At 40.5% G+C, this 13,232-nt stretch overlaps 1 protein-coding gene across 2 annotated transcripts in view; it reads right to left on the bottom strand.

Annotated features, from left to right (window-relative positions):
- Positions 1-12,841, bottom strand: part of kiaa1549la (KIAA1549-like a) — a 79,244-nt gene extending 66,403 nt beyond the window's left edge. For both annotated transcript variants that reach the window (XM_044036583.1, XM_044036582.1), the window contains exon 1: positions 12,414-12,841. In XM_044036583.1, coding sequence (XP_043892518.1) covers positions 12,414-12,636 — 223 coding nt within the window. In that variant the 5' untranslated portion in view covers positions 12,637-12,841. The remainder of the gene's footprint in view (positions 1-12,413) is intronic.
- Positions 12,842-13,232: the final 391 nt, after the last annotated feature.

Genomic DNA, 13,232 nt, shown 5'->3' on the forward strand with positions numbered 1-13,232 from the left:
AAGGGAACACAAAACATGAACATGTTCCATTCCATCCCGTTGTCTTCTTTCTGCAGATGTTTCCACAACAGAGAACGCAACAATGCGGCTGATAGTTCGTTCGTTGTGTTTAAAATACGGCGACTTGCGGCCAGCGCTTCCATTGCGTCCATCGAACACATCGCGTTCGGTGTGAACACAGCATTACCGTCCTATCTCTAGAATCACCACACGGTCATCACCAACATCTCCCACAAACACAAACGCCTGCAGTACGACCCTCGATAATCCCGGACGTCATAGCTTTCATTTTTATTTCTGTGCGTTCATCTTGAATCTAATTATTTTCTCAACTGCAGCCAGGACGCCCTTGTCTTTCGTAATATTGCACAGTGGCATCATGGTCTCTTCATCAGGGGAATGTTCCCCTCGCTGCTGCTGCTGCTGCTGAGGATAAATGGAAGCAGCAAAGGTCAATTGATTCTTTTCCATCTAATAAATCTAATACGTTTAATCCACTGGCTGAACTTTCTGCACAACATGGAAGACGCTGAGTGAAAAGCTTGAAGATTATATAAAGTGCATATGTCTGAATTCTGCTCCAAACATCCTTTGCTTTGGTCAAATTTGTGCTCAAATTACATGACAAAGAATTTCACCGACAGTTTATTTATTTTCTTCTGTGCAATAAAAGATGTCAGCTTCAGTTATGTAAATGTTTGGTTTACATATATTGGCCGCAATAACTACTAAGACCTAGTTTTGGACATTTTGGTTGTCATTATTGTTTAAGACAGTCGTTCTCAAAGTCTGGGTCGGGGACCCACTGATAGCTTGCTAAAGATACTTTCTGGGACAAGCCCAATGTGTGCTTGTGGAGAGGAGCAGACAATGGAGCACATCATTGAAGCTTGCCCTCTCCAAAAACTAGAGGAGGATTAGTCACCCTCCGTACAGCAGACCAGGAGGCAACTGCTTGGCTGGAGGACTTTGCATTCGCTAAATAAATAAATGCAGCTTGCCCCATACAGCCATTTAGCGCTTCTGCCCGTTTGCTCTTACTGTTCTACTTTTAAATTCAAATCTATCTATATATACTTTTTATACATATGTATATATATGTATATATATATATATATACATATCTATCTATCTATATCTATATCTAAGCGACAATGTTTTCCACGCTGATGATTTGTCATTTTACAACAGCACTTTAAACAATTAGAGTTGAGGCCATGATTACGGTTGACTTTTTTGTTCGTCTTCATCTATAACATCTGAAATTCGGTGGAACTCACATTAGAGTTTGGGGGCACCCCCTCAAAAATGACCACGACGTCACGTATGAAGGATAACGATAGGTTCCTCGCACTAATCCGTGCCAGGAGCTGTTTCGGGCCCCTGCCATTTGTGGCTTGGACCCTGACAACATCACTCAGAGAGGCCTGCATTTCACCCCAATGTCATCTGGGATTGGCTCCAGGAGCCCTCGTGTAGAAGATAAAGAGGTAGGTGATCACCTACCCATCAGAAAGAGTTTGAGCCTTCAAACACGGTAGACAGGAAGTTCCTCGCAGGAGACAACGAGTCAAATGTATGTTGAAAATATCCGGGCTGTTATTGATCGACCAAGTTCCAAACTACATTTTGAGAGTTTGTTGATTTTGTCATAAACGTTTGTTGTCTTGGGAAATGAAGAAAAGCTTTAAAGTGGGATTTTGCAAGTGTAGAGCTCCCCCTACAGCTTCGGAGTACGTGTTTTTAACGACGCCACCGTAAACATCTATCCATCCGAAAGTCACCGCTAACGCTCCCGTATTTTCTCTGCCTCTTTAACGCCAACTCTGCCATGATAACAACTAAAATACCGGGTCAGCTTATCTGATCTTGCGCGGTTGGTTTTCCTGCTAACAGACAGTAGGGGGCAGTGGAGACGTCACAATGACTCTGACGCTGTTACGTTAGTGGCAAAAACAATAATACTGCATAGTTCTGCATTCACCCTTTAACACATTCCACCAGTTTCTGAAAGCTGAGAAGTTGCACATCAAAGCCAACATGTGGTACATAGTTCCCATTTCTTTGGCCTGTTTTTTCACATTGAGACAAAACTCAAACGAATGTTATTTTAAATATGTTTTAAAGTGTTCAAATTTAACACAGTGCAGTTTTTTTTCCTCAATAAAACTTTTGTTTTTTCTTGATTTTAAATTGTGAATACAGTACTTTAACTGTAAAAAACTGCAACTGTAAAGCTATTCTGGGGAAATGGGACATTTTCTGGCCCTTTTATGGTTAATATAGACATTTTGAGGCTTAGATGTTAAAGGGTTAAAGTTGTTGGTAAGTCTGTCGGAGGCTTTGGGGCAAAAATGGAATTGCGATTTACCTTTACAGGTATTGTAATTGCATTTTGAGCTGCGATAAATAATCAAGTCCTCGGTTCAAAGGGCTAAAACTAAACGCCCTCTTCTGAGGCTAACTCCGCCCCAAAAAATGCAAAGCAGTGGGAGCAGAGCAGGGGGCGTGGTCTGGTGACTCAGGTGTGGACTGAGAAAGAGCCAGTAGTAAATTTGTGATTTCTTTTAGGTTTTTTTGCAGTGGGGCGATGGGGAAAAAGATTTGTCCTCGCGTTTGGAACCATTTTGTGAATCAACGACGGCCAAAAAAACTCTCTTGTTTCCCTGTTTGTCTAAATCACCGTCTGCTGCTGAGTTTGGTCACTGGTGGGAAATCTTTTTTTCTTTTTTTCTTTTTTTTTTTCCACCCACACGAAATAACAAGTACAATCTGTAATCTGCAGAACAACAGAGAGGAAAGAAGCACGACTGGACTCCATTTCCTGCTCTGGGCTCTACAGTGTGAAGACGTTGTTAACGTCTCTGGAGGGTGGAGAAAGAAGAGGTGGAGGTTTTTCAGGAGCAAAATGATCAACCAGACACTTTTCTTGTGTGGCAGAAACATCGCAGACTTGGTGAGGTCTAAAAACCGTCAAAAACCACATTAAAAAGGTGCAATATTCTGTCTGTCACCTGAAAGTATCCGAAACACAGTAACTATGGTAAAAAATATAATTTTAGATGGGCGGAGCCATCTGCCTGGACTACACCTTCACTTCCTACTCCAATCCAATCCAACTTTATTCATAAAGCACAACAGCTGCAACAAAGCGCTGTATATCTGAGATAAATAAAAAATTATTTACATTTATGGGTTACATCATAAACCTAACAACAGACAATGAAACATGCAATAAAACAATAAAATACTACACTATTATTGTTTATAAAGTATAAACACAACACAGTCATACAATAAAAATATTAAAAAATAGATAAAAACCAGTGTCTCATACTGGGTCCAAAGACCCACTTGATTTATATCTGCGGGTCTTTAGAAGACGCTCAAACATACAAATACGGACTAAACAGACTTGAATGTTGACACTACAGAGGTCACAGATTAACTAATGGATTATTAATCTATGACTCAATTAATCACCAACTATTTCCATAACCAGTTAATCAGTTTGAGTGCTTCCTTTTACCCAGGAATGCATGTAAATGCAAATAAATGTGTATATATTCATGGTTTCTTTGCTCCATAATAACAAAAGAAATCAGTAAAACTGAAAAATTTTCTTTCATTTTTAAGAATGTAATTTTCTCATCATTTTATATAAAATGAAACATAATCCTTTGTCAAAGCACACTGTTAAGTTCTATATCAATAAAGCTATTATTATAATTACATTTAGAGTGAATTCTTCTTTAAAATCTTGTCACGTGTCGACATGTGTTGTTTTCTTATGCAGTTTAATGGGGAAAAAAACATGGAATACAGCACATTATTAAAGATGAAGCGTTTCCTCTGGAGAATTTAAGAAAAGGTCTGTTTGTAGTTTCACACACACACACACACAGGAAAACAAGGGAAAGCCCGTATTCACGCGTCAAGTACACCCTCAAAAAACAACACATCACACACTCACTGTGTTTCCCTGTTAATAACTGGTTAACAAGCACTAATTAACAGGTTCAAAAAGCCCGGTGTAACTTGAAAGCAGCAGATTTCAGACGCAGTAAACGCACACGGCGGGATCTGCTCTTCTTTTTGTTCAATTAAAACATAATCCACTGTGTCCGGTGAACAGTTTCCCCCTCCTGAGCGAACTGCCCCGCGTGGCCGTGTGGGCACTTAAGCTTATAGTTGCTATTTACACACACACACACACACACAGAGAGAGAGAGTGTTTTGCGAGATAATAACTCCAAATCCTGGCCGAGGTCAAACTCTGGATAAGCTCTCTGTTTGCGATTGCTTCAAATGTCCATAATTCAAACACCTGAGCAGAGAGAGAACATTTCAGACATCGCTATGGAAACAGAGGGGACAAAACAGATTTTAGCCACTTAACAAAACATTCGACTAATAAAATCTACGTCCACTTACGTCTACATTATCTAAAGAATTAATTTCTGGCTTTAAAGCGACTTTTCTCGCTGGAAACTGAAGTTTGTCGCGCCACTCGCTCCACACACCAAAATCAGCAGTTTTACATCACACAGGACGCAGGACGCGGGGAGTTGTCGATCCACGGTCCGGAAATGATTCGTTCTGATTTACCTCAGTGACACAAACTGACCACACGAGGCAGCGGTAGACCAGGTGAACACGCCGACTTCTTTAATGCACTTTGGTGAGGGAAAGAAAACGTAAGTAGCTCAAATCAGCGTCAATACGTCATGTAACCGCCCTTCAAATAAATCAAAACTCTCCCTTTGAAGACATTGTAAAGCCCTAACTTGCAACGTGATGAATACATTTTCATTTTCACAGATAAAACAACAAAAACAAGAGCCACTGCAGTGAATGGAGCTCACCATTGACTGTGACTTCAAGGCCACACACACACAGAGTGAGTGAGTGAGTGAGTGAGTGACGAGACGTGAGCAGCAGCAGTGACACAGGCTAAGTTGAAGGAGAGGAGGCCAAACAGCAATAAATCCTTCTCTCCTCCAGTCGAACCCTTGAGAAGCAGAGGATGATTCATTTTCCATTCTCTCTCTCGCTGTTTCTCTTCCTCCTTCCGTCCTTTTCCTTTTAAGATGCTACAGGAGCAACAACATCCCTGCCGTCTGTTTATCTGTCTGTTTATCTGTCTGTCGGCCTCTTTGACACCAGGAACGACCAAAAACTTCCCCTCGACAAAGTTTCATCGGAAAACAAATGGACGTTTCTCACAGTGTGTCCTGGAAGATGTGGACAGAGCAGCTGAGTCCAACTGACTTGAGGACCCGAGCTCAAGCGGACGACCTTGAAGACATTTTCTTTTCTTTTACGTCAAGTAAACACACACGCGTCCTTATAACGGAGTTACAACAAGCCGTCACGTCACAGACAAAGCCTGCGACTCACACACACCATAATGCATGTGTTAAAACATGGCATTAAACAGACTGTAACGCAGCGTTATAACACAGTGTTAAAACGTGACGTATATACAGTTTATATATTCCGTAAGATATAAGAAAATGACAGTATGTACATTTTCAATCTAGATTTAAAAACGCATGAATAAAAACATCAGGCTGTTGGTTCCAGTGCCATTCAAGGCTCCCAAAGGAACGCTATATTACGATGTCTATGTTATTTCATTGTTTATACATGAACATTTCTTTCGTTCTTCTATAAAAACCTTGTCCTGTCTTCATTTTTCTGGTCTTTTATTGCCTCATATTGAACAAAAGAGCATTTTGTCAATATGTGTTAAGAAATGATCATAATTATTAATATTTAGTGTTGAGGAATGTATGAAATTATATTTTCTGTGTGTGTGTAATTAGGTTGAATCCTATCCTCCATCACACGCAGTGCAGATGTTTGTTGGTCAACACACACACACTAATTAAGCTGTTTTCTCTAATTACACCACATCTGGAGGTAAACATCACAGCACCTGCTTCTTACATGTAGACGTCCATGCGCCATAGCGTCTCTATAATGAACGTTAAGTAGCTTACACTTGACAAACGCGATGCTGCGTGTCGTGAAACACACTCCACAGAACCGCGTGAACACGTGAGTGAACGCGGAACACGCAGCGCCTCCTTGTGGAGCGACGCTTCGCGCATCAAAGTGCTTCTTAAGTGAATTTATGGGGGGAAAATAATTAGCCTTGCGATAGCACAGCAGTGAGGAAACGTATGTGGCGTCACCGCCGCCTCAGCACATTATAAACAAACTCAAAGAGAAGGTTAATTAGGATTAAAAAAGAACACTTGTGTATGAAGCAGAGCCGCACTCTACACTTTACGCCTGCGTCGACATGCATAATGTAACGTAAAAGCTGAAGAGATACAGTATTTACAATCTCTCACTCGCTCACTCCTTCACTCTCTGAAGAGTCCAGTCAGTCTTCATCTCTCTCACACACACAAACGCACACATTCCAGAAATAGACGATTATCTTCAGAGTCAGAAGAGTGGACTTTGGCGTCGTTATACACTCACCAACTGGGGACATCATTGCTAACAGGGGACATTTTTAGGACCCCTGTTTGTCATTCTTTAATTCAGGTTAAAATGATGTTTCAGATCCTCTGATGATTTATTATTAGTAATATTATTATTATTACGACCAAGGGAGGACCTACGTGTGTGTGAGTGTAAAAGCTCGCCACCTCAGCAGTGCCCCTGCTGACTGGAGCAGGGACTTCAACGACATGTTCACACACGTCGTTTCTTAACATTCCTCTGTTGTCCGAATGGCTTTCAGGAGACTGCCCTCCAACCACATATAACTCAGGAATGTGGATTATATTATATGTTATTATATAGATATATAAATAGGCACCCCCTAGTGGTAGTGTAAATAACAGAAATCTGGTACCTTGGATGTGTCGTCTTCAAGTCGCTTCAATGAGGTTTCCAACGACATTTCGATTGGTGGTTAAAGCATTCTTAGCCCTAATGCTAACCTTATTAACACTTGTGCCTATGGCTCGTATTGATGGGATCAGCCAAAATGACCCATAGTTACATTTCAGTTAGAAGACTTGTTGTCTTTCAGCCAGTAATGGTGCTACTGAACAAAACCACTTACAGTAGTTTAACAGGAGGCTTTGAGGGGTTATAATCCATCCTCAAACTGACGTAACCTGTATATCTCACCACCTGATCAATCCTAATTTCTCACATACTTCTCAGTTGCCGTTGTTAAGCAACATCTCCACTTGCAGAAAATGGAATATCATGGTTACCTGTTTGAGCTATAAAATGTCAGAAAATGTTGAACATTGCTCTTTATGTTATTAATTTAGTTAATAGACTAATTTTAGCTCATTAATTCAACTAATCATTTCATTTAATACTCAAAGCGATCAATTGATTAACAAAATAGTTGGTGATTCATTTAGTAACGATTCATTATTGAGTAATTGTTGCAGCCCTAGAATTGTATCTACGATATAGACAGTGTATGACCAGAAAATATACTGTAAGTGGTATACTAACCATTTTTCTCATTATCAATTCATCTGCTAGTTAATCAATTTGTTGTTTGGTCCATAAAATGTCAGAACATGTTGCCAATTCATTTAGTAATTGTTTAATTATTGCAGCAAAGATGATTGCACTGTGAGATACTGCACCGATCTTAATAACAATGGCACAGCACATTAGTGTGTATTGTGTATTGTGTATGAGTTTCACGTGGTAAACTGTTGTACAGTGGAACAGACTTTATCTTCGTTGTATAACACAGCCATGTCTGCGTTTCTGCCTGGCAACAGTAAGAGCAGAGAGTCGACAGTGGGGACGTTTAGCGTGACAGCAGGCATCATCGTTACACAGTCTGCCCGTGGTGAAGACGCACCATAAACCACAAACACTGCAAAGAGCAGCCAGAATCTGACAACACTGTTAAAAGCCGAGGTGTCGTAAAGAAGCGTTGAGGCGTTTTATTGTGACAAAGCTCTTTCCTGCAGCACATGATGCTATCGCCCAGGTCCATTACATAATCAGCCGTCCAACTAAAAGCTTCAATCTAGTCACACACACTTATTTCTTTCCAGAAACAGACAGTACAACTTGCTCTTTTCATTTCTAATCTTTTCTGATACACACGCTGGCCTTTAATGACCTCACACACACGTTCTATGTTAATGTTTCAAGACGCACTGTTTTGACTGTAAACCAAATGTAATGTTTTTAAAAAGAAAAAATAGATAGATTTGTTTTTGTATTGATCAATTATCAAAAAATTGCAAAAATGCTGGTTCCATGCGGAAAAATAATTTTCATGTGTACGGGTGCTATGAACTCTCTGTTCCATGTGAGTTCATCGTTTCATGTTTGTATGTTTATCCCTGTTTTAGTGCAGAGTTTTTAGTGCTTTTTCCATTTAGCTTTATTAGGAGATTATGTGTTTTAATGGTGTGGGTTTGTTCTTCAGTTTGCAGCGTCCTATCTACAATTTTTATCTACAAAATTTCTTACGTCTTGAATTGAATATGATTTGAATGAAATTTGGTAGGTGTATACAGGATCAAACACTCTACCATCAGAGTAGGTTTCTTCGGGATCTGATCCAGATTACCTTCACAGATCTGGATTATTTTGTCATGCTTATGTAAGATTGCAGCTACAGGTGATAAAGTTCTACATCGGTATGCAAGTGACGAAGTGTTAAAGCCTTGGTGGAGGTATGCCATCTCTAAAGGTTGTGTTTGGTCAGTCAGTCAGTCATCATCTAACCGCTTTATCCTCCACCAGAGGGTCGCGGGGGGTGCTGTGCCAATCTCAGCTACATCGGGCGATAGGCGGGGTACACCCTGGACAGTTCGTCAGTCCATCGCAGGGCCACACACAGATAGAGACAAACAACCATTCACTCTCACACTCACTCCTATGGTAAATTTAGAGTGTCCAATTTACCTAATCCCCACATTGCATGTTTTTGGACTGTGGGAGGAAGCCGGAGAACCCGGAGAGAACCCACGCACACACGGGGAGAACATGCAAACTCCATGCAGAAAGGCCCTTGTTCCAACCGGGGCTCGAACCCGGGTCTTCTCGCTGCAAGGCGAGAGTGCTAACCACTACACCTCCGTGTGACCGTTGTGTTTGGTACGTATTGTTATTTTTGTGTTTCCATTAGGAATAGAACCAAAATAACGTTCGATTTTTTGGTACCCTTCCTTGGGGTACTAGAGTCACTCCCCTGTGAATGGTGTTCCATCAACATCTACAGTCTATTCTCATAAGCTTGACGTCATGTTGAGACAAACAGCAGAATTGTTGTTGCACTGGTACGACGTCGCACGACCGCACTGACGCGGCCATCGGGCACAGCGCACACCCCACCTACCAATTAAAGGTACTATTCCAAATACAAGCCTGACGGAGGGCTTTACCATTCCAAACTGTACTGTACCAAATGTAACTGCACTTTGATGGAAACATGGCATAAGTGCTCTCGTTTTTAACGTATTTACTTTGACAGTAGGTCTTCTGATTTTGTGAATTTCACCATTGTGCTGTCTCGCTAATCCTTGGTGTACTGCGTCTGGAATCTACCCACTTCCAGATGTATTCATCTGCACCTCCCGTGTGCTCGTCTTTCCTTTTTGTCCCTCAAACTCTGTGGTAAATATGCATGAAGCTATAATGACTCAGAAATGACCAGAAAACTGTCTGGTCGTGAAGGGTGATTGTTAAGCAAAGGACTGTGAGCGGGCACTTACTCAGGCGCTATTTTAATACCTGACTGACAAACGCAGACGCACAGTGAAGAACAAAAAAGAACATAAGAACCAGACCTGTTCCCATGGTAACACTCACCAATAGATCTCAGCTGTTGACTGAGGATGAAGATCTATTTAGACCTATTAAAGAAAGCGCCCACACAATCATGACACACATGCTTACACACACTAAACACACACTCGAGGATCACTTTCCTATTCACGTGACATTTTGACCAGACTGTCCATAAATCACACACACACACACACGAGCCAACCATCCATGTTGTTAGAAATGAAAAACACTAACACACAAAGGGTTTTTTTTCCTTTCCCGCTCTAAAACTACATGGAGCAGCTGAACGCTTCAGTTACTTGGTAAAAGAGACAGAAACTCAGATTTCCTTGGGCCACAACCATGGATAAAATCACTTTAAAGTGACACAGCAGCAAAACATAAAAGAGGATATGTCCACAGTGAGCGGGACGATTTAACTGGAGATGCTGGATGAATAAAAGCCTGGCTGTTTTCCAAATACTTTGGCTTCATGTTTCATTCTCGTGTTTTGGCAAGAAAACGTTTGAATTTAAAGCAGTATGATTGCTGGGAAAAAAAAATCCAGTTCATTAAATACTAGGGAAGATACTCATTAATGGTATCAGTCCAAAACAGGTCAAAATCATTCAATTGAACATCAGAAAACTGAAAATCAGAAACCATCTCCAAACCCTAAATATCTGTAAATGCTTAAGAGGCAAAAATCTCATCTATAACACAGACAAAGTTTAGCTAGAAGTTAGCTCAAATATATCTAGCAGTTAGTCAAAACTTAGTTAGACGTTAGCTAAGATTAGGCTAAATGTTATCAATCTATCTATAATACAACTAAAAGTTAACTAAGCCTTAGCTAGGAGTTAGCTAGAAGTTAAATTAAGTTGGTGTGCTAAATAATCTAATAATAATCCATCTATAATGCAGACAAAATGTACCTAAAACTTAGCTAGAAGTTGGTTAATACTTAGCTAGAAGTTAGCTAAGAAATTAGCTAGGATTGAGCTAAAAGTTATCGATCTATAATGCAGACAAGATTTAGCAAGAAGTTAGCTAAAACTTAGCTAAAGGTCAGCTAGACGTTATATAACTTGGCTAAAGAAAATAATAATTAGCTGAGATTAAGCTAAATGTCATCAGTCTATCTATAATGCAGACAAAGTTTAGCTCAAATATGTCTAGAAATTAGCTAGGATTAAGCTAATAGTTATCTATCATGCAGACAAAGTTGAGTTAAAGCTTGGAGTTAGCTAGAGTTAGAGTTCTTTTTTTTACTTTTATTTGCTTCCTCTGTTCATTTTTAGTACTTTTCACATTCACATTTTTCGTTTCTGTAATATGAGATTTTTTCCCAGTTTGGGATCAATAAAATCTAATTTAATCTCATCTCATCGAGAATGAAACAAACAAACAAACATATTATTATTTGGGCTAATATAAATCTGACATTAAACTATGATGATTTGTCTTTTTCTAACAATAAATTAAGATTTTAACAAAGAATTGTATGCCATCGAATAATCCATAATAAAAAAAGTACCTTTTTATTCCCCTTAGGTAATAAACCTTTACATCACCCTTAGATCACCCATTATGAAATTAATGAGCAGTAGTGCCCTAAAATAATTCTGCCTACTATACATTTGATTATCCTTGAAATTAATCATAAAAATAAAAACACATTATATTTATCCAAGTACTTCAACACTTGACTTCAAATTTAAAAGGTGGAATTAAAGGTGCAACTAATTCACAATGAGTATTAACAGTATTTGGTGTTGAGGTTTTTGTTTAACTTTAATTTGTCTGTTTTAAGTATGACAACCTATGAAATGATAAACACGATTGTTCCTGTTGTTGAAGAGCTTTGGGATGTCACAGCGACATGACTGAGAAGAAGAAAAAATAATAAAGAAATAAAACTATTATATCAATTATTGATCTGCGCTGAGGATGAAAACGTTCCCTGTGGATCATGTTCCAGGTTGACGACCTTGGGTTTCAATGCTCAGCGAATGAATAATAAACATAAAGATAAATTAAAACTTTCATGGTGAATGCGATGCGATGCGATGCGGTGCGGTGCGGTGCGGTGCGGTGCGGCGCGGCGCGGCGCAGGGCTGCGGTGCAGTGCAAGCACCATGCGTCTCTGGCTGCGTGTTTGGAGACGTGACATCCATAACACGGCCCCGTGTTATTGTGTTTCCCACCACCACAGAGACACACTCAAAAACATAAATATAAACTTAACAGAATCAGGCTGATTTTTAGGATTAATGAGTGTATAAAGATATCACAACAAAGCCCCGAAGATGAGCACAGCAGAGCTCCAGGCGCGCGCGTCAAAAATAAGATGATTCCATTGATCACAATCTGATTATAAAACAATATCTTCATCACACTGAACGTCCTCTGATGATTGACTGATAAAAAAAAATCTGCATTAATGATGAGATTCATCCAGATTTACGACTGGGATAAAGGAGTCAGAACATGCACTTCCACTCAGGCTGCAGGTCAGGTACTATTATGATTATTATTATGATTATATTAATCATAATAATAATAATAATAATAGTATGATTATTATTTACTATCAAAGGCTGGACAACAGCACAACACGAGACTCTTACCGTCAGCGGCCACGCAGCTCTGCATCACCAGCATCAGTACCACAAACCACCGGGCCGTCATCCCACTCAGCGCCCGCGTCCCCTTCACGTTCCTCGGCGTGCGGGCGGCCAGAATCCCCGCTGGATCCAGGCTCCATGGAGGAGGAGGAGAGGAGGCGGGGGGACAGGTGTCTCCTCGGAGCCCGGGGCCACTGCTGGAGAGGAGCGCATGTTTGGGAGCCATTGGTCAAAAACCAGTTAATCCTGATTGGAAAAGCATCTAACGGCGCCGCTGTGGTGAAAGGCATCCGATCAGCGCGTCCCCGGTGCGGACAAGCGGAGCTGCGCTCTCCATGAGCCGCTGGAGGCTGAACGAGCTTCCGCCAAACAAAGAGATGTTTCAATAATTTCCTTAATGCGCTTGACTCTGTGTCAGTGTGTGTGTGATGTCCCTACTGCGACCGCAGAGCGCGCGCCAACGACAGCGGAAATAGCGTAGGGCCGCCTTCAGAGTAAAAGCTCGGGCGGAAGTAGATTTCACAAGGAGGCGTAAAAGAGGGTTCATGATCTTATAAAAGTTTGCCAAGTGAGCTGTGTGCGCCACCTGCTGGCCTCGTGTGTTCAGAACGACTTGGCCACGTTCAGGCGTGGTAATAAAAGGTGTAGTGCGTAACTTCTGGGTATCGTTGCAGTTATTTTTTTATCCTAAACATTTATTACTGCATTTGTATTGTATTCATAATTATGTAAGCTTATTAGTGCCACATTAAAGAAAGTAAAACAAATGGCAGAATTCTGAGATTTAAATCAGAATTATGAGGCAAAAAAGTCTGAATTCTG

This window comes from Solea senegalensis, linkage group LG10 (genome assembly GCF_019176455.1).
Source record: "Solea senegalensis isolate Sse05_10M linkage group LG10, IFAPA_SoseM_1, whole genome shotgun sequence".
In the NCBI taxonomy this organism is placed as follows: Eukaryota; Metazoa; Chordata; class Actinopteri; order Pleuronectiformes; family Soleidae; genus Solea; species Solea senegalensis.